This window comes from Halichoerus grypus, chromosome 6, assembly GCF_964656455.1.
Source record: "Halichoerus grypus chromosome 6, mHalGry1.hap1.1, whole genome shotgun sequence".
NCBI classification, from domain to species: Eukaryota; Metazoa; Chordata; class Mammalia; order Carnivora; family Phocidae; genus Halichoerus; species Halichoerus grypus.
The window spans coordinates 153,054,050-153,075,363 of NC_135717.1; the positions used below are offsets into that span (position 1 = coordinate 153,054,050).

The following is a 21,314-nucleotide window of genomic DNA, read 5'->3' on the forward strand; positions in this document are numbered from 1 at the left end:
ACTTCTTTCACTTTTGAGTCTGTTCTTTGAAAGTGTGAGATGCCTTCCTCTACTAAAAATGGGACTGATGCAATGATAATGATTCTTCTTAGAGGCTTTCAGAATTCACCGGTGCTTCTTGAGAGCTGAATAATTATTTATTATGTATTAGAGGATATAAAATGAACATAAGCCCAGGGGCCCTTCAGATTAGCAAACAGTGTCTCTACTTTATTAAAACGGACTTGGGTATTGTAACAAAAATACACTATTCATTTCCTTTGGATGTTATGAATAATAAAAGTGTCTCCTTCCTCTCAGTCAGGTGGCTTCACACACATCTTCACTGAAGATATGCATGTAAGTCTATAAGTTTTCATTTTTAGCCCATGACTGCCTGACTTTCATAGTGTCCTCATTGTCATCATCATCTCCATTATTGAATTTTTGTGAGTTTTTTTGGAATCATGGATTCAGTATTAAATCATTGTCTTGGAAAACCCATTGTGGATCTACCTCCTAACTTTAAGTTTCTAATATTATATCATATCATATCATATTCATTTTTTTTTCCAGAACAGAGATGCCACTGACAAGAATGAAAGTCTCACAGCTTTGGATGCCCTGATTTGTAATAAAAGTTTCCTTGTTACTGTCATCCACACCCTTGAGAAGCAGAAGAACTTTTCAGTGAAGGACAGGTATTAGTCAATTTATTTACATTTTGAAAGTCTTTAAATAGAGAAAATAAAAACGTGAGCTCCTTATTTCCAAACTGCAACCTGAACCTGGTATCCACATCCCTTGAAAACGTGGATTTATCCAAAGGCCGTCTGGTCGGGGTCATGAGGCCACGATAGCCCTACTTCGGATCACATGACCCCAACATATATTCTGTTTTGAAGACACACACATACACTCCTCCCCCACAAAAAAAGCCCTGAAAAACCCCAACACCAAGAAAAAACATGAGTCCTGAATCAAAAAAGCAGAAGTGCTATTTTCTATCTTTAAAACACCTAAAAATTTGGGAAAGACATTCACTTCTTGTTTACCACTCTAGTTTAAAGTCTAAGAGCTGAAAACACATAAAATGTCCTGGGGTGAACACTGGTGCATGGTTTTTATGAATTGAGGACAAAGGTGGTTGACCTAAGACATTAAAAAAACATACATGCCCACAGGACAGCACCCCACTGCCCCTCAGTTTCCGTGGAAACTCCCATCAGCATCAACTTAGCCATGGCTGATAGTTAACCTCATTAACCGAGGCTCTTTTTTTATGTGCTTCTTTGTCATCTGTATATCTTCTTTTTTTTCTCTCTCTCAGTTTTATTGAGATGGAATTGGCGTATAGCACTGTAGAAGTTTAAGGTGTACGGCATAATGATCTTCCTTACACCTAGTGCAAAATGATGACCATAATGAGTTTAGTTAGCATCCATCATCTCATACAGCTACAAAAAAAAAAAGGAAAAAAATGAACTTTTAAGATTTACTCTCTTGGAACTTTCAAATTATGCAGCAGTGTTAACTGTAGTCACCATGTTATACATTATATCCCTAGCATTTACTTCTCTTTTAATTGGAAGTTTTTGTATTTTGTCCACCTTCCTCCAACTCCCCCTCCATTCTCCACCTCTGGTAACCACAGATCTGATCTCTTTTTCCATGAGTTTGGTTATTTTTCTTTTTTTTTTTTTTTTTTTAGATTCCACATATAAGTGAGATCATACAGTATTTGTCTTTCTCTGACTTAATTTAACATAATGCCCACAAGATCCATCCATGTTGTCACAAATGGCAAGATTTCATTCTCTTGTGTGGCTGAACAGTATTCTGGTGTGTGTGTGTGTGTGTGTGAACACACATATACCACATTTTCTTTATCTGGCCATCTGCTAATGGACAGTTGGGTTGTTTTGATGTCTTGACTATTGTAACCAAGGCTCTATTTTTACATAGGTGTCTGTTTGCCTCCTTCTTGACCATTGCACTGCAAACCAAGCTGGTCTACCTGACCAGCATCCTGGAGGTGCTGACCAGGGACTTGATGGAACAGTCCAGTAACATGCAGCCTAAACTCATGCTAAGACGCACGGAGTCTGTGGTAGAAAAACTCCTCACAAACTGGATGTCCGTCTGCCTTTCTGGTTTTCTGCGGGTAAGTGTCACCTCCCTTGGTAGTGTCAGAGGTAAGACAATAGGTGGTTATTTTTAGCAGATGCTGATGTCTTTGCCAGGATAAGTCCTGAGCACTCCATGGTGTCAGCATTTAACCTCTTTTAGACATGGTCCTTCCTAGGAGCACATGGAGGGGAAAATAAAATTGTTTTTGCTGTAACTGGCCTATGCAAATGCAGTTCATTTAGACTTTTTTCTGTTTTAAACAATTTTATTGCGGTAAGAACAATTAACATGAAACCTCCCCTCTTACCAGATTTTTAAAGGGTGCAAAACGGCGTTGTTATCTGTAGGCACAATGTTGTACAACAGATTTCTAGAACTTATTTATCTTGTATAACTGAAATTTTATACCATTGACTTTTGAGCCCACCTTGACATCATTAATTGACAACCAGAGCCCAGGAAATGTGCTGAGTGGAAGGGGTATTTCAGATATTGAAGAGAACGCAATGCTTGCAGGGTCTCTGAAGCATCTTGGAAATACCCATTTACCTACTAATACTGGAAGCTAATTAAACTCAGTTCTAACTAGTCATTCCACATTATTCCATTTGTTTAGCAAGTCCCCAAAGAGCCACCCATCCTTCGAGTTTCCTTTGTTGGGGTTATTGCATGAATGTGGTTGTAGTCTGATTGAATCTTAAAATTATTTTTGAATGCCAACTTGGCATGGATCCAGCGGGTAAGGAAGTGGGTCTTGGAGCCCACTGCCTGGTCTGCATCTGGACCCCGTCACTCACTAGAGGAGGCTTCCGCACCTATCTGAGCCTTGGGTTTATAACCTGGAGCACTGGAAGAAGACTATCTTAGGGCCGCTCTGAAGCCTAGAGGAGAAAATGGATGCAGTGGCTTAGCACCAAGTAAGCACTCCATAAATGTTGACCGGTACTGTTCTAAAATATTAATAGGAGGGGGCGCCTGGGTGGCTCAGTTGGTTAAGCGACTGCCTTCGGCTCAGGTCATGATCCTGGAGTCCCGGGATCGAGTCCCGCATCGGGCTCCCTGCTCGGCAAGGAGTCTGCTTCTCCCTCTGACCCTCCTCCCTCTCATGCTCTCTGTCTCTCATTCTCTCTCTCTCAAATAAATAAATAAAATCTTTAAAAAAAAAAAATAAAATAAAATATTAATAGGAGAAGAAGAGTGTTCTGTTGAACCCGATCTTCGTTCAGCCCCTCTGAGGCCCCGGTACGGAAGGTTCTTATCCTTCTTTAATTTCACCAGCCATCCAGATTCCAGCAAAACTGCATAATTGTGTATTTGTAGCTAGTTCCAAAATCTAATTAAACTTTGAATAAGATACACTGCTATGCCACAGGTTTTAACAGTGCTACTTAAGTTTAGATCCAAAAGCAGCACTTTAAATAGACTGTGCTTAGTTTAATGTTTAATGCAATCTTACAAGTAGATGCACAACATTTTTTTTTTTTTTTTTTACCAACGCCTTCCTCTCCCAAGGCACTACCCATTTATTAAGATTAATGAAATCTGCCTTATTTTCTGTTTACTTGGTATAAATCATCATACGCTTTGGGGAGGTGTTGAGCAGTTATTTCTGGGGTGAATATTTTCGCTTCCCACCATCCTTGCTTCAGCCACAACCGCATCTAAACAGAGGCGGCAGGACCCACACCCAATTCTGGGTCTTAGTCTTAGAAGTCAGATTCCTGCCCTACCAATGCCACTGAATCAGAAGCCCGGGGGGTGGGGCCCGAAAATGCACGTTTGCCAAGCTCCTCCGGGTAATTGTATGTGCCTTACATTTGAGAATCCTGGGGTAGTAGAAAGAGCACTGGACTAGGAGTGTTGGTTAGAAGCAGCAGGTTCAGGCTCTAAAGTCATCTCAGCCCCAGTTAGCTGTGTGTCTCTGGCCCTTTTCCTCTGGGCAACTGTTATCTACTCATGGAGTGAAGGGCCTAGTCACCGGTTTTAAATTTCTTCCCAGCTCTTTCTTGGGGGATCTTGTGGTTGGAGATTTGCCCTTGCTGCCCTTGAGCCTTAAATGGGTGAGATGTTCCAAAAATCTGGGCCCTAAGCCCAGACGGCTCCCTCAAGCAGAGAATTCTGGGTCAAGCTTTTGCAGTGCTGATTCAAGAGTATCTTGAGCACTTGAGATGGTGAGGGGTGGCACGCTTACCAGGAGGAAGTGACTGTGAGCCGGCCAGAGATGCTTTCAGTTTCTGTGGAAAAATTCCCTCTGGTGCAGGGGGTCTGACTTCCCACACCGGGTGCCCAAGGAGATGTGGGACTCGGACAGCCTTGGTCCTCCTGCCCTGTCCCACAGACATTTGCCTAGATGCCACTAGCTCTGTGACCCCCAGGTAACCTCCTCCTCAGGGCTTCCAGGGCTCTGTGAGTGAAGTAATAATACCAACTGCCTTTACTGAGCGTGCCAGATATTATGTGAAGAGTTTTGCTTACTTTTTCTCACTGAATCCTCTCATTTGATCCTGTGAGGTAAGGATCGTTATGACCATTTTGCACTGGGGGGATTGGGAGCACACAGAATGGATGTGCCTTCCGCCAGATCCCACAGCGGGCATGGGATGGCACCAGGGTTTGAGAGCTTCTAGCTACTACCTCCCCAGTGAGGCAGGCACGTTCTTATGGGCTTAGGGAGGATTTAGGGATGGATCGAGATCACAGGCATGAAAGCCTGTGGCTGAGCCAGGGCCAGAGTCTGGTCTCACACAGGAAAGGAAGGTGAAGGGGCCGAGCTTAGTTTCCATCCCAGGAGAGGGAGGGTAGGCGTGGTCCGGTCAGATGCACTTGGCCACAGCCAGCCACCCGAGGAGCTGAGTGTTCCCTGCTCTGTAAGACACCTAAGCCCCCAGCAGGTATGACTGAGGACTCGTGTTCCATAGTGACAGAGAAACTTCATGGTTTTCGAAGCTGGCCCCATATCAGAATCCCCTGGGAAGGTGTTCAAACCACAGATGCCCAGGCCTCGGTTCCAGACATTCCGGGTCTGTGGGTCTAATGGAGGGCCCAGGCATCTGAATTTTTTATGGGAGCCCCAGGGAATTCTGGTAATGATCATCCAGGGTTAGAACCATGGGTGCGGGTAACAGTATAAGACAAAATATCACTTCTCTCAGTCTGGCTGCGCTCTGGAGAATTCTGGGGAATTCCTGACTACAGAGCCAGTGAGTCTGTACTGCCCGTCCACACAGCCCAGCAGAGCCCACCTGGCCCCCAACTGCACCCTCCGTGGCCCATCCAGCCCACAGGGCTCACGAGGACACTCACCCCTGTCTCTGATGTGTGCTGGAGGGAAAAGGAGAAGTAGAAGTTCTGGGTTTGTAGTTGGGACATTACCCCAGGGGGCAGAGGGAAAGAGAAGAGAGCAGTGTGGTTGTGAACCACTAAATAAAGGAAGTTTCCCATAAGAATTAAAATGTCAGGTGCTAGTCCCAACGCTCTCCCCACCTGGGAAATTTTCGAACATTCCACCTCTGTCCTACACTAAGGAAGAGACTCAAGGATATGTCAGCAGGGAAGAGAAAAGTGGTGACTATCCCACGCCAGCTGTGGGATCTGGGGAAAATCACAGCTATTCCATGTGCCCCAGCTCCCCCCCTGTGCAAAATGGTCATAACGATACTTACCTCACAGGATTAAATGAGAGGATTCAATGAGAAAAGGTAATGGGAAAAGTGATGGGAAGCCAGTGGAGAGTGGGGTGGCAGAGGGGGCCGAAGGGAGCCCTGGGACTGGGGAGGGCACATGTTCCTGCAGGGAGGGGATGGGACAGGCGGTGGGGAGGGGGGATGCCAGGAGTCTTAGATGAGGTCTCCATTTACTTGGTCAGGGCAGAGCAAGGGAGAGAGCTAACGGAACCTTCCTTCGCAAGCTAGGCCGTGAAGCTTGGCTGGAAACGGTGCTTCCAGCCTCAGTCGCTTGGCTGGCTTCTTCATCACGAAGGGTTTGATGAAGCTCTCCCTAGCTCTCCCTCTTCCACATATTTGGTTAATGTCCGTTGATTGTAGACACTGATTACCTGGCGAGTGTGCTGCTGCCGACCCAGGGCTGCATGCTCTGGGCGGTTTCCGTGGCAGCAGAACACCCAAGCCTCCCCCGTGAGCTGCTCAGAGTCCACGCAAGTGCAGTGTGGCTACAGGTTTGAGGCATCTCACGAACCATGAGCGGGTGAGCCCCGGTCGAGGAGTAAGTGCCCATGGCAGAAGTGTGGAGACAGACACCATCGGGATGGGCCGAATCCTGGGGACAAGCCTTTGAGCAATGGACTTGGCTCTGGTCCAGGGAAGGGAGTTCAAGTGCATCAGTGGCCACGTACCAGCCAAGGTGCACAGACGAGGTGCCCAGGGGTGTCTGTGCATGCCCAGCTCTGCAAACCACAGCGAGCTGGCCGGGACGGCTGCAGGTTGTGATCACTAAAGCCCACTTCCTTCATTAGAAGCTCTTAACACCAAAAAGCATCCTCCTTGGCAAGTGTACAAAATGTTCTGACATTTATTCTGGTTACCAAGGCTAATTGTTGTGTATTTTTTTAAATGCCATTTATTTTTGGTTTGCTCAAAAAGGCAATTAAAGAGGAATATAAACGAAGGTTAAACCTCCACATCTACTCTAGGCATTAGCCAGCTGATGAGCATCAGTCTGCCATATAGAAGCTGAAACATAAAAGAACCATCCGCTGAGGATTTCATGTTGCTGTTGACTGTAAATGCTGGGAGTCTGTGCGCGGGCACGGGCGTGCGTGCATGTGTGCGCGGGCGCGCGCCTGTGCGGGTGGTGGGGAGAGGCCGCGTCTCCTGAGTTTTGCGCCCAATCCTGAGCGGAGCAGTGTGTATTTTCTTGGGAGTCTCATGTTGATTGTTAGAAAACATTGCCTCCTGCCTCCTGTCGCACTGCCATAAACTGAAACTTTAACTCTTTGGAAAGTACAGTGGCTTGCGCAGACAGCTGACTTTCACTTTTGTGTCTCTTCCAAGGAGACTGTTGGAGAGCCGTTCTATTTGCTGGTGACGACTTTGAACCAGAAAATAAACAAGGGTCCCGTGGATGTAATCACTTGCAAAGCCCTGTACACCCTGAACGAAGACTGGCTGCTGTGGCAGGTTCCAGAGTTCAGTACTGTGGTATGTTCGCGACGAAGCCTCCCCCAGCCCCGGAAAGAAGCCTGGCTGGGAGCTCGGTGGCGGGGTGGGGGCAGGGGGGTCACTTAAAACAAAGCGATATCATTCCTACTGCGGGAGGCCTCAGACGATGAGTTAATTAAAAACAGTAGTTGATAAAATATTAACACGTGTTCACATAATAGATTTTAATTACTTGGTTGGGGGGAGAGAATTGTAATGATGCCTGGGGTACTCATCAATTTCCAAAGATTTTAATATCAGGATAGCTTATAGCTTTTCAGCATCGTCAAAGGAAATGCAAAGCACTCCCTATTCAGCACTTATAATTGCAATCAGAATTTCTCAAACGGCTCTGCTCTGGAAGACAATGTGTGAAGATATATTTCAACCAAATTGAGGCCGTCTTATTTTAGAACGATAACACAAGACAAATTCCACTGTGTTCCCCGTGCAATATGACACCCTTACTTTATTTTCATGGATTAGTTACAAATGTTTGGTGTCACGCACTTAATGTTCTGTGATCTCATAGATATTTTTAGAGGAATGCTGTAAATCACTACAGGAAGATGATTGCCTGGCTGCCGGAGGGTTTCACCCATTCGAGAACTTCTTTTCACCCATCCCCATCCCACCCCCACCCCCTTCCCTTCCTAAAGGAAGAGAGAGCAATTTCTTGCACATTCACGAATTGTAGAGAGAGGGCCAAGCATGACAAGTATCTCCAAAATTACTTAGGCATTTTCTGTGCTTTTCCGTTCATAGAGACTGGGGAAAGCGATCGCTGTCATTTGGTTTGATCCTTAGCCTTATGGAGACTCGGGGCTTCTTCACAATCTTGTTAGTGGAGGAGGAGGGAAAAAAGACAGTGGGGTTTTGGGATTACTCAGTAAGGGGGCTGAGTCTCCTGTGGCTTAGCTCTGGATGGCGAGACCTGTGGTATCATCCTAGAAGAATTCATTCCCTAATTGGAGAAGGCACCATGTCGCTGTGGGCTGTGTTAGGGTTATGTGCTCTGGTGGGAGAATAGTCCACAGCAGCTGTTTCCAGTTCTAGGTCACTGCCAGATGTAGTTTACCCTCCGCTGAAGACGATACCCTGCTCAGCCGCCATCCACAAGCCAGGAGCCTGAGTAGAAAGTTAACATTTCTTATGTTCTGATTTCTGTGTATATAACTGTCTGTGGCCGAGAGGTGGTGAGGAGCAGTGGTTCTCAAACTAGCATGCAGCGGTGAAGAGCACAGACTCTGGCCGGGCACGCTTGCAATCCACCCCTGCCCATCTGTGTGACATGGGGCAAGTTTCCAAACCTCCCTGTGCCTCAGGCTCCTCGCCTGTAAAATGGGGAGGATGATCACTGTGCGGGTTTCATGGCGGCATCCCAGCGGTTAAGAGCATTGACTGCTGGGCGCCTGGGTGGCTCAGTCGTTAAACGTCTGCCTTCGGCTCAGGTCATGATCCCAGGGGCCTGGGATTGAACCCCACATCGGGCTCCCTGCTCAGTGGAGAGTCTGCTTCTCCCTCTCCCTCTGCCGGTCCTCGTTTCGGCTCAGGTCATGATCTCAGGGTTGTGGGATCGAGCCCTGCATCGGGCTCCATGCTGGGCATGGAACCTGCTTGGGATTTTCTCTCTCTCTCTCTCTGCCTCTGCCCCTCCCCCTGCTCTCATGCACGCACATGCTGTCTCTCGCTCTCTTTTTCTCTCTCTCAAAGAAATAAATCTTTAAAAAAGGAAAAAGAAATGCACATCCAGACAGACCAATGCCTGGGTCTTCCGTTGGGACTGATGAAATCAGAACTGCTGGGGACGAAGGCCAGGCATAGACAGACGTTTCTTAAACACCCCAGGTACTACCGAGGACGTACAGCGTGCGTGGAGAGGGCCCCTGGGTATCTTGGAGAATGAAAGACAAACTTTGCATCAGGGCTTGTTGATACCTTTCCCTACGATTGTTGGAGGACAAATGCAGGGTCTTGGTCCCACCCCAAAGATGTGTATGCTTTTACTTTGAAACATTTTGGAAGCCCCCCAGATTCCCAAGGAGAGACATTTGTGAGTGTCTGTAGGTTGGGGGAATCACGTTCATGAAAATGTGAACCCCGACAGGAAGGAGAGGAAAGGAGAGGACCAGACTGGGAGTGGGGCAAGAAGTCGAATGCCTGAAGCAACTTTTGAGGTTTGAATCCTTTTTAATGCTTTACATGGCAACACTTTTTCCGCCTTTCATTTTGAAACATTATTTCACAGTCAATTAAGACCATGTGTTTCAGATTTGTTAACTCTCAACTGTCATCAAAATGTTTCTTGATGTTGAAGGAATTCATATTGACTCTTGGAGTCTTTTTTCCTTTATAGCCCCTGGGGAAAAGGCTAATGGGAAATTATGATTTTAGAAATCCAGATAAATCTTGCTTTTCAAATGCAGATTTGCCAGTAGACAGAGACTAGAAAAGGGGTGGGCCACTGGTTTCTAGGGGCCTTGCTTTAAAAATGATTTTTAATGCCTTTTATTGTACCTGTCCCAACCTGTTTCATGGTAGATGGTTATATTAGAAGCTCCAGAGGAGGCACATGATCTGGGCCATGCTTGTGTGACAAAATGTTAGCAGAAGGTCAATATAAAAAATTTAAGGTTTTTCATTTCCTTTCAGGCAAGTTCCCCCAGTCTTAACCATCATATTACAATTTGCTTCCTTCCTCCCCCTTCCCTCTCCCCCTCTCTCCCTCCTCCCCCTCTCTCCTCCCTCTTTCCTCTCCCTCCTCCTTTCCTCTCTCTCTTCCTTTCCTCTCCCTCCTCCCCTTCCCCTCCCCCTCCCCTCCCCTTCTCCTCCCTCCTCCCCTCCCCTCCCCTTCTCCTCCCTCCTCTCCTCCCCCTCCCCTCCCCTTCTCCTCCCTCCTCTCCTCCCCCTCCCCTCCCCTTCTTCTCCCTCCTCCCCTCCCCCTCCCCTCCCCTTCTCCTCCCTCCTCCCCTCCCCCTCCACTCCCCTTCTCCTCCCTCCTCCCCTCCCCCTCCACTCCCCTTCTCCTCCCTCCTCCCCTCCCCCTCCACTCCCCTTCTCCTCCCTCCTCCCCTCCCCCTCCCCTCCCCTTCTCCTCCCTCCTCCCCTCCCTCTCCCCTCCCCCTTTCTCCTCCCTCTTCCCCCTGCCCTTCTCCTCCCTCCTCCCCCTGCCCCTTTCTCCTCCCTCCTCCCCCTCCCCTTTCTCCTCCCTCCTCCCTCCTCCTCCCTCCTCCCCCTTTCTCTTCCCTCCTCCCTCCTCCCCTCCTCCCCCCTCCCCCTCCTCCCCCTTTCTCCTCCCTCCTCCTCCCCCCTCCCCCTTTCTCCTCCCTCCTCCCCCTCCCCCTTTCTCCTCCCTCCTCCCTCCTCCCCCTCCCCTTTCTCCTCCCTCCTCCCCCTCCCCCTTTCTCCTCCCTCTCCCCCTCTCTCCTCCCTCTTTCTCTCTTACCTCCCTCCCAACCCCCCACCCCAGTCATGTATACCCAGTGGTTTACAATCCTGATTTTCTAAATTTGCCTGAGGTGGTTTATGTAATTGAAAACCAAGGTATGCTGAACAAACTCAATTCTGTGTGTGTGTGTGTATGTGTGTGTGTGTGTGTGTGTGTGTGTGTGTAAATTCTTTCAAGGAAAGAAAAGAGAAAAAATCAAGAGCAGCCACATTTAGCAACTTGAAATGCCAGACCCTGGTGCCATGACAGGGACACATTTAAAAGAGGCCCCGAACTCCTGTGTGGCTCGGTTCTCAGAAAAAAAACACCTCACATAACAACCTGAAAGTTAGGTTTCACACCTCTAAGATTAGGATATGTTCTCCCTGAGGTATGGGGTGTTTTCTAGAACATGAAGACATGAAGAACATGTAAGGAATGTACAATTCCTTATACATGAAATCATTATACTGACAAATGGGCTCGGAGAAGTAACCCTTCGGTGCATCCTGGGAGGAAAATTCCTCTGTCTTTCCTCAAATCTGAGCAAAGCTCCATACAGTCACACTTGCTCTAGTATGGCAAGAACCCTCCTCCATCACGGCGCTGCAGGCTGGTGGTCGGTGAAGAGCCTGCCCTGACGTGATCATCCCCCCGAATGCCCGCATAGGGGAGGGCCTGCGCACACGCAGGACTCTGTCTTCCTCCAACATCAGGGGATTTAGATTTGACAGCTGGCCCAGGAATAAGCCTGAGTGCTCCGTGGTTTTTCTCCCTTTGCAACATTTTAGGCAATGTTCGATTTCATTGCTGGAGAATCTCGGGCCGGCCTCATGTGCACCCTGTCTTGTGTTGCGAGGGTGATTTCAGAGCAGATGGCCTGAAACTTTGGGAGAGCTAAGGAAGGCATGAGCATTTCAGTTCCAGGAAAGTACACCACACGGGAGAAGGGACATGGGCTTCACTTTCAAGAGGAGATGAGAAAACCCAATAACTCGTAGCAAGTGTGCTGAATTAGCAAGAGAAGGTTGACTTATAATCAAAGTTAAGCGAGAAATGGTTTTTTGAACTCTTAAACCCAGGAAATGAGCCTGCCAATCTGCTGTATCTGAGAGATAGCATCTTGGCACCCTGGGAAACAGTGTTCTGACAAACATATTATTGCCCTCCTTCTCGTATCTATAAGAAAGTCTTTAAGATTATTAGAAATTCTTAGAAAAAGCGCAGATACATGCCTGTAGAAATCCTTACACCTGCACTATGGTCTGTTGACGATTTCTGCCAGCCTGCCCCACTGGGTCTTTTTGCACCCAGTTGTTACATTTCGGGGACAGTCCTGTTGTTTAATAAAATATTTCCTCGGTAACAGAGTGCTCACTACCTCTCGTGAGAGTTTCACGTCTCCACGCTTCCTCGAACACAGCGGCTCTCCCCACCACTCCCCAGCTCCTTCTGTTCCATTTAGTTTGTCCCTTTCAGAAGATCCATTATCCCCATAATTAAACAACCCACTGTCCCGATTAAGTCATTCTCTGTTACTTCAATTACATCCCATTGTTCATTAAATCCTGATGTTTGCACTTCAGCAACCTTGTTTTTAATACTCCTAGCATTTGTGGAGAAACAGTGAAGTTAATTAACAGTTCTTAGGATTTTTTTTTCTTTTTCTCTCTACCATAGTGCAAATCATTTCCATTATGACTTGCAATAATACTGAAACCATTACTAACTTCATAGTTACTGTTCTGAGCTTCCTGATCAAAGAAGTGAAACCATTTTTTTATAATCATTTAGGTAAGTCATTCCCTAGTTGATGGCAAGCAGTGGAAAATGAAAAATTAACATTAAATGAGTGCTTGAAATGACTTTCCTCTTCATACCCTTTCTTCTCATACCCATAATCTTGGGATTAGAAAATAATTTAGTTACGTAAATACAAAGGTATTTAATTTCCTTCTTTATAGCTCAAATGTGACTTTATTACTTCATTGTTAAGGATCCTTATTTATACTTCTACTCCTCAGAGAATGGTAACTTGTATAGCAAATCGTGGAGATAAAAGGCATTTTTTTCCTTTTTTTTTTTTGACATTGTCAAAGTCAGCATTCCATTTGAAGTCACCATTGTCTAGAGCAGGGATCACCAAACAAGAACCTGTGGGCCAAATGTGGCCGTGCGGTCTGTTGTTATAAATAAAGTTTTATTGAAACGCAGCCATGCACATTCATTGACTGTTGTCTCTGGCTGTTTTCCTGCTACAACTGCAGTGAAGTAGAGGTAACAGACCGTATAGGCTGCAGAGTCTGAAATAGTTACTATCTGGCTTTTGACAGAAAGTTTGCCAGCTCTTAATCTAGAGCCTGACATAATAGAGAAAAAGAACTAGAATCTGCCCTCCCCCTAAACCCTAAAACCCCAAAAGCCTTGGCCTCTTTCCTCTTTTTCTGGAGACACACCAGTGGAAATGCCTCATCACCCTACATCAGTCTGAAACTCATGGGCGTGCTTTGCCAAAAAACAAACTGTTACATATTCATATTAAGCCGAAAGTACTGAAACCAGTCATTTTGGGCTAAATAAGACAGATTCTTACTTGACTCTATCATGAACAAATGTTAGCAAATGCTAGCAAGTATAGAAATTTTATGACAGAAACTTACATTTGAGGAAATTCTCTCCATTAACTTAATTTTTTTCTTCAAGATGGAAAAGGCCTTCCTTCCTCATTATTCTGCTGGGGGGCAAGCAAAATTCCTTGATCCAGGAATCTTTGGGCTCTCTGTCTTTGCAGGAAGGAAAAGGAGGGGAGAGGGGATGTAGGGCAGCCAAGAGCAGCATTACAGGGGGCATCCGGTAGCTGTCCCAGGGCTGCCAACTCCAGCTTAAGGAAAACCTCAGCTCAGAAGCTTCTGAGCCTTGCACTTGCAGCTCTGGGCTCAGGCTGCTTCTACTGAACCTCTGGAAGCAGTGTTCTTCTCTCTTACTCCAAACCCCCTCTAAATCCAGTTGGGTATAAGAACCAGATTTTTTTTCTCTCTCTCTTCTTTTTTAAAAATTTTATTTATTTATTTGACAGAGAGCAAGAGAGCACAAGCCAGCGCGGGGGGTGAGGGGGTCGCAGAGAGGCAGAGGGAGAGGGGGACACAGGCTCTCTACTGAGTAGGACCCTGGGATCATGACCTGAGCCGAAGGCAGACGCTTCACTGAAGGAGCCACCCAGGCGTCCCCATACTTTTCCCTTGACCTTCATTTGGCTCTAATATGAAATTAGAAAAATATATTTTATAGGTTTTATTTAATGAAAGCAATTACTGGCCTAAGACCTTTTGTGATAAAGTGGCTGGCTTGTAATACATTCTTTTAAAATTACTTTCTAGGTATTATAAGACACCACAGAAAGGATGCAGCAACATCTCTGCCCTTACAAGCCAAGAAGGTGGTTGAGGAGTTAATAAGGTAGCTGGATCAGCCTCTCCCCACCAAAGTGTGCAAAATGTATGGGGAAATGCCTCTTCCCCTGCCTTTGAGTCACCTTGCCAGCTCCCCACCCCCCCGCCCACAGCCGTATTTTTTTCTATCTCCTTGATACCTTAAACCACCAAGCTGTGTGAAGGAGTGGTGGGCAAAGCCGCTAGTGAATCTGCGTACTTGTACGTCTTGTACGTCTAGCTACTGTGTAGCTTAGTGCACGAGAGGGGCGGGGTTAGAGTCAGACAGTCATGGGTGTGAATCCGAGCTCAACCCCTTTACTAATGGGCTGTTAGTGACCTTGGGCAAGTCACCAAGCCTCTCTAAACCTGTTTCTTCATCTAGAAACAGGTGATCATAAAACCTGAACTTGTATGCTTGTTATGAGGTCAGAAAATAATCTATGTCAGATGGCTAGAGAAGTTCTCATCATTTATTTATAATTGTTTTTCTTGTCTGAGCAGTTTTTGTCGTCAACTGTAAGGTCTACTAAGCACAGTGTCCTCTCACCATTCTTCCTGGTTGGTGATTTACTGACGATGGGTGATACGGGGAGTTGAGTAGCTGAATCCACTGTCATTAAAAGCTCGTGTTACTATTAGAAATGTTACCCATAATGCCTCCATCTGTGTGTTTACAATCTGGCACACAGCATCCCACTGGACAGATGTGAACAGGAGATCACAGTGATAAATCTGAGCAACAACCTACCTAAAGGGCTGGTTTGTGACCTGCTTACAGAAGAACCAGGTCCTTCCCGTCTGGTCCTTTCTCTGGGTTCTGGGCCATGCATCTTCCAAATACCCTTCCAAGAACCCTTCTGGGTAATAGGCACATTACTGAATCCATTAGGATTCAGTTCTGCTGCAGGAAACAGAGACGCAAGCTACCTGGGGCTCAAGTAACAGGGAAGTTGATTTCTGTCCCACATGAAGTTCTGGGGTGGGCAGTCTGCTGCTGGTGGGTGCCTCTGCTCTGGGACATCCTCACAGACCCAGGCCCCCCAGTCTCTTGTCCTCAGGCCACCTCATGGTCTAAAGTGTTTTCTCACCCCTCACGCAGCCTTCTTCCACATTCCAGCCAGCAGGACATCAGTAGGGCTGTAGGAAATGGGACAGATGGTCACCAGCTGTCTTTTGAGGAAGTTTCCCAGAGGCTGCCACAGAACACATCTGCTTAGTCTCATTGGCCAGAGTGTAGTCACGTGGCCACAGCAGGCTGTGGTAGAGGCTGGGAAAGGTTCTCTTTCCTCTGGGTGAATGTGAGCTCCATAAAAATGCCAGTGGGTGGTACTTGCAGCAGCCCACGGGGTCCTCCAGACTGAGTGCATTCCACGGGGTTCCATGCCAAGCCAAGCCAGGGAGGTTCAGCCTCCTCTTCGAGGCTGTCTGCATCCAACCTGTCTGCTCTAAGAGCATTTATCAAGAATCTTGGGCAGACTGGGACTGCCGTTGGATGTTTATCACCTTGATTGGCCTTTTGGGTTTGCTAAGAGTATGGACACATCCTAGTGATGACCCTCAGCAGTTCTGTGATCTCAGACACATTTCTGAACCTCCTTCTGTCTCAGTTTCTTCATCTGTTAAGTGAGGCTAATAATAGTGTCCACTTCACTGAGCAGTTATTAAATGCACAGAGCAAGATTAAATGAATTAGCACAGCATGTAAGACAACTCCTAGTAAATGGTAAGTGTTCAACATGCTGTATGTGAGAGCTGACTATGATTATTAGAAACCTAAAACAGTGTTCTCGTCTTCAGTTTTTGTTTCCATAAATAGTAATGGAAACCCTCAGACGGCAGATGGTGATTTTGGAAGGGCAAGCACGGTTCTTCAAGTCCTCCACCCTCCATTCTACCCAAAGGAAGTGGGATTTTTTTTATCTAGACTTCCTGACCTAGTAGCCTGAATAAAAGATTAAGCTTGCTATTCACCAATTAGAACTGAAGCCAAGTATGTCATGGTCCAGGGGCCTCCTCATGTATTGCTGCTCATGCAGCTCCTTTCGAGACCCAATTCAAATGTCCCTTCCTCCATGCAGCCTTCTCTGATTTCTCTCACTTTGAAAAACTTCCTCTAAGCTACAAGTAATCTCTCTCTGAACCCCTAAAGCATTCTACCTAACCTACTATTTTCTACCTGGTATTAGAATTCTTTGTATACATCCCACAGTTGTTCTATCAGTCTTCAAATACTTCCCAGTCAGAATCCGGGCTAGCTTTCTACTTTGTATATTCTGCAATGCCGTGTTCACAACAGGTGCAAAGTAGATGGGTATCACTGAGTGAATTTAGCTACCTTAGCATCAACAAAGTGAGCTCTGTCCGGTTGGGTACATTCAGCTCTACGTAAGAGAAAAACCGGAATGATGGTGCTTGAAATAGTAAGAACATGGAATCGCGTTCTAGAGCAGAAAGTTGGGAGGTGAGCAGCCCAAGGCTGGTCCATCTGCTCATCTGGGTCACCATCTTTGTGCTCTTCTTCGGCCTCCCACCTAGTCACAAAATAGCTGCCACAGCTCCAAGCACTACACTTCCCTTCTGTTAGAGTAGAAACCCTTTCCCTTTCTATCTCATTGGCCAGAACTGGCTGACATGGCCATATACCACTAACCATATCTGTCGTCCCAGCTTTGTTGATACATTTATGCCAAAGAAATAGGGAAAGCCAGAGTTATTCAGGGACAGATTTCTGGAGAAAAGATCAGTATAGATTTTTGAGCACTTTAGCCTTTTGTGGGTATTGAAGACTAATTGCCATCCTATAGATTGGACGTGCTTAGTTTACAAAACATTTTCATATTTTAAAAGGCAGGATCACCAAAGGTTTAAGAACATGGAGCTAGAGTGCCACTTCTACCATTTTCTTGCTGGGTGATCTTGTGCAATTTCCGTAACTTCTCTGTGCCTCAGTTTGTCATCTGTAAAATGGGAATAATAGAATCTATGAGATAAGGTTTCTGAGATTCTTACATACAAATACATAGACATACTTTACAATAGTGCTTGGCACGCGGGAAGCACTCCTTAATTTGCTATTATTATGTCATTATTTAGTAACCTTGTCACTCCTTTTAAATAGAAACAGAGTGTAGGAGTGCCTGGCTGGCTCAGTCGGTAGAGCATGTGACTCAATCTTAGGGTTGTGAATTTGAGCCCCACATTGGGTGTAGAGTTTATAAGAAAAAGGAAAGGAAAGGAAAGGAAGGGAAGGGAAGGGAGGGGAGGGGAGGGGGAGGAGAAGGGGAAGGAAAGGAAGTGTTAAGGCTCAGAGAAATGAGATAACTTACCCACACTCTCACAGCTAAGTACCAGAAGGGGATGATCCAGATGGTCTGATGCCTGTGCTCAGAGCTCTCAGCCCTCCTGTCCTTCCTTCTTGAATTTTCTGTCAACACTGACTGAGGGGGATGCTGTTGCACCTGGTGGCTAAATACTGTTTCAAAGATGATGCTTTAGTGTGTCAAACGTATTGTGAATTATCCAAAAACAACGACTATGTCTTAAGGTCTATCCTATACCCCAGCCCCTAACACTGAGTAGGTCACAGGGAAGATTCTGGCTAAATGGGTTTGTAAGGGGAGAGATGGCGCTTCCATGGGGCATCTTCCCCAATGGCGGACAAACCCCAGTGTGTGCTCTCTGAGCCTGGGGTGGGGTGAAGAGGTAGGGCCCACTTTGGGAGCCCCTGACCCCACTTACACTTTAGGAAATTGCTGTTGGAGCACTAAGCGTTAGCAGCATACAAAATCAATGTGTGTCTGGATTGACTCTCAGAATCCCCTGTGGCCTCTGTCAAATACCATTTTACTTTTTCCACCCATTTAGCTGTGGTGGCAGTGGCAGATTTACATTATTTTACATCCAGTTAAGATTTTTTTTTCTCCTTTTGGTTATGTTTTTAAGTAGAACATTTATTGCCTATAAAGAGGTGTTTTTGTTAAAGACAATGGTGCCCTATAGGTAGTCACAGAGTGTGATTTCACAAATACCTATCAAACTATTAAACAAGCTGGGATCGCTGGAGCTCCGATTAAAAGGTGCTTTCCAGTTGTCTTTATCTTTGGAAGCCCCGTGAAATAGCGTAACCACCCCCATTCCCCCTGTGCGCGCAGACACATGTGGGAAGACACGGGCAGGTCTACACAGACTGTGAGGGCAGGACCCGCGTTTACGCCTCCAGAACCCGTTTGTGCCGGGAGTCTCACTCAGGACTTTGCTTCCAGCCTGACCTAAAACAGGGCTCCTGGAGGCCCAGGGTTCCTGGGCTGTGGGTGGGAGCAGGAGTGGCGGGGAGAACCCCGTCACTGAGTGGTTTGCGGTGCCCACTGGCCTCCCCGGTGCAGGTTATTTGGCCCCTCTGTGCCTCCATTTCCTCACTCAAAAATGGGGATAATACTACTTAATAAAGTAGGGGGTGCCTGGTGGCTCAGTTAGTTAAGCGTCTGACTCTTGATCTCAGGGTCGTGAGTTCAAGCCCCGCGATGGGCTTGGAGCCTACTTAAACAAAAAAAAAAAATGGGGATAATAAGAGCACAGCCCCTGAGCCAGGATGTTGGGAAGGTTAAAATAGGTGTGCCTGGAAGTGAAGTTGGCAGGGTGTCAATAAATGTGCTGAACCAGAAAGGTGGAGGGAGAGGACTCTGGTTCCTTCTAGACGGTCCGCCCAGCGCTTGCCCTCCTGCCAACACTCCCGGCCTTCTGTCCCGTCCTGTGTGTCCGGGTTTGTGCGCGGAGGGGCACTTGGCCTCCCTTCCTGGCTGTGACTGGCCCCGATCCGCAGTGTGCCCAGACTGCAGGCGAGGGAGGGACCCTCTCGGGAAGAAGGGAACTGCGGGGCTGAGATCCCCGCTTAACCCCAGAGTTCAGACTCCACGGCCTCAGAGTGTTAATCGTTTAATTGGGACTGGACCAAAGTTTACTGCATGTGATTGTAAGCAGGAGTGCGGGAGCAAGGTGTAAAGGCCGTGACAAGAAGACATGCCTCTGAGACCCTCCCAGAGTTTGCAATCCCCTCTCCCACGTCCCTAGTCCTTCTGTCATCATATCTCCTGAGGGCTCGCCAGCCGGACCCTGTGCTCCGCACCCTGAGGTTAATTCAGTTCATCAGCACCGGAGCCCAGGGGCAGTTGCCGTTGTGACTCCCACTGTGCGGCAGAGGAAACTGAGGGGTTGGCCCCCGAACGGCTGCTCACCCCGCTGGGCACAGGGCGTGGAGTCTGAGCCCTGGCTGCTCAGCTTCGGCGGGCTCTCGCAGTCTCCTAAGGAAGGCACACAGCACTAGCCACAGTAAGGATTCTGAAAAGTTACAGGAAACCATCACTTACCACTTTGATCATCATCATCCTCATCATCAGCATCGAGCCCTTCCCAGCAGTCCAGCCCTGTGCCAAGCCTGTGACGTGCATCATCTCATTTAATCTCTGTAACAACACTAGAAGGCACGTACTGTTACTATACCCATTTGAAAGTTGAGTGAATCCTAAGGATCCCCAATCTCCCCTTAATTGTGTTTCCATTTTTTAAAAACATTTCCAGTAATCATTTTACATCCCCTCATGGTAGCCAGGTTCACCGTGCATTTCACACCAGACCCTTGATTCTGCGATCACCAAGGTGCCTTCAAATCCAAACTGTGTGCTATGCTAATTACAGAATACTCTTAGCCTTTCCCTGAATCGGTTCCCCCGAGGAGCTGTAGTAGGTAAACTTTGTTGTGTTAGGCTGTGTGTGTGCCCGTGTGCGCACGCATGTTCTCAGAGTAAACCTGAAATTGCTTTTCAATTTGTTTTGAAATACTTCCTCGTTCTGTCTTTTCACACATTCACGAAAGTCTTCCTTCCTTCCCCCATCCATCCGATTCTGAGGGTTTGCTGCACTGGGAGAGTGTTAACTGATGAAACATTAAATAATAGCGCTGAAATGTAAAGTAATTCATGCAAGAATAATAGTACAGGGTGGGGACCTTGGGGTTTTAATGAGGGCTTGGGAAGCTGTCTGAGGATGTCGAAGTGGAGGGGGGAGATAAATGTTCTCGTCATTAATGCTGCACATTAAAAAGTGACCTCCTTCAGCAGGATCAATACGGGGACCCCCTGACCTTTCTTGTCACCTGGAACTTCACTTCTGGGACTCTGTGGTCCTGTTAATAAAACAGATAATCACCAGCCTGCCCTCATCTGCTGTGGAAGCTTTTCCAATTTTTTTTTTTTTTTTTTTTGAGGATGAAATTAGAAGTCACCACTTCTAGAATATTTATGTGTATATATGTTTTACTCTCAGATATATTTATTCAGTGCTCACTCTGTAATGAGAGTTTTCAGTTTTCTGTTTTCCTTTCCATTATCCCTGAAAAGAATGGATTATCGAGAAAAGATTAAAGTAGTATGATGTGACACAGTGTTTGCTAATGTGCTGTCAGAGGTATTAGTAGGACTCGCCAAGGTTTGTGTCTTTTACGAATGCCTTTCAGATCGCAATTATCTAATAGACTTGGAAACCTGTTTGTATTCTTGCAGGCATTAAACGTCATCTTTGAAAAGATCCCGGAAAATGAGAGTGCAGATGTCTGTCGGAACATTTCAGTCAATGTTCTTGATTGTGACACCATAGGCCAAGCCAAAGAAAAGATTTTCCAGGCTTTCCTAAGCAAAAATGGCTCTCCTTATGGACTTCAGCTGAATGAAATTGGTCTCGGTAAGGCAATGAAGGAGCTATTTCATCCCAGTCCCCGGTGAACGTCTCTCCCACCATCTCTCCCTTTCTCCCTGCCCACGGCATGTAAGTCTCTGCTTGTTGAAGCTCCCAGGGGGCACATCTGGGGGCCCAGAGCCTGCACGGCTCTCCCACGAGCAGCATGATTCTTCCTAGGAAGCATTATCCTTCAAAGACACTGGTTTTTTAAAAAAAATATTATGTTTGTAAATCAGATTCATGAGATTGCTCACCCTGAGACTGAATGGATTCACCTTGCATCACGAAGTACAAAAAGGCGTAAACCCCGCGCCCTCTCTATGTGTTGCATTTCGCGTTGGCATTTGATTTGTTTGTTGTGATATGGAGTGTGTCATTAGCGGGTGGCTCAGACTCTGGGTGTTAACTCCAGCACACTAGAAAGGTCATCTTCCTCTCTGCTAATCGCATCCTGCATTAAGT

General features: G+C 46.7%; 1 protein-coding gene across 3 annotated transcripts in view; it reads left to right on the plus strand.

The window, feature by feature from the left end:
• Positions 1–21,314, plus strand: part of PLXNC1 (plexin C1) — a 142,044-nt gene that overhangs the window by 95,939 nt on the left and 24,791 nt on the right. For 2 of the 3 annotated variants that reach the window (XR_013449311.1, XM_036074499.2), the window contains exons 18-22: positions 301–339; positions 556–680; positions 1,945–2,143; positions 7,119–7,265; positions 20,678–20,855. Coding sequence is in view for 2 of the 3 variants with exons in the window: in XM_036074499.2 (XP_035930392.1) it covers positions 301–339; positions 556–680; positions 1,945–2,143; positions 7,119–7,265; positions 20,678–20,855 (688 nt within the window). In the remaining variant the exon portion in view is untranslated. The remainder of the gene's footprint in view (positions 1–300; positions 340–555; positions 681–1,944; positions 2,144–7,118; positions 7,266–20,677; positions 20,856–21,314) is intronic. The other variant, XM_036074514.2, reaches the window with a different exon arrangement.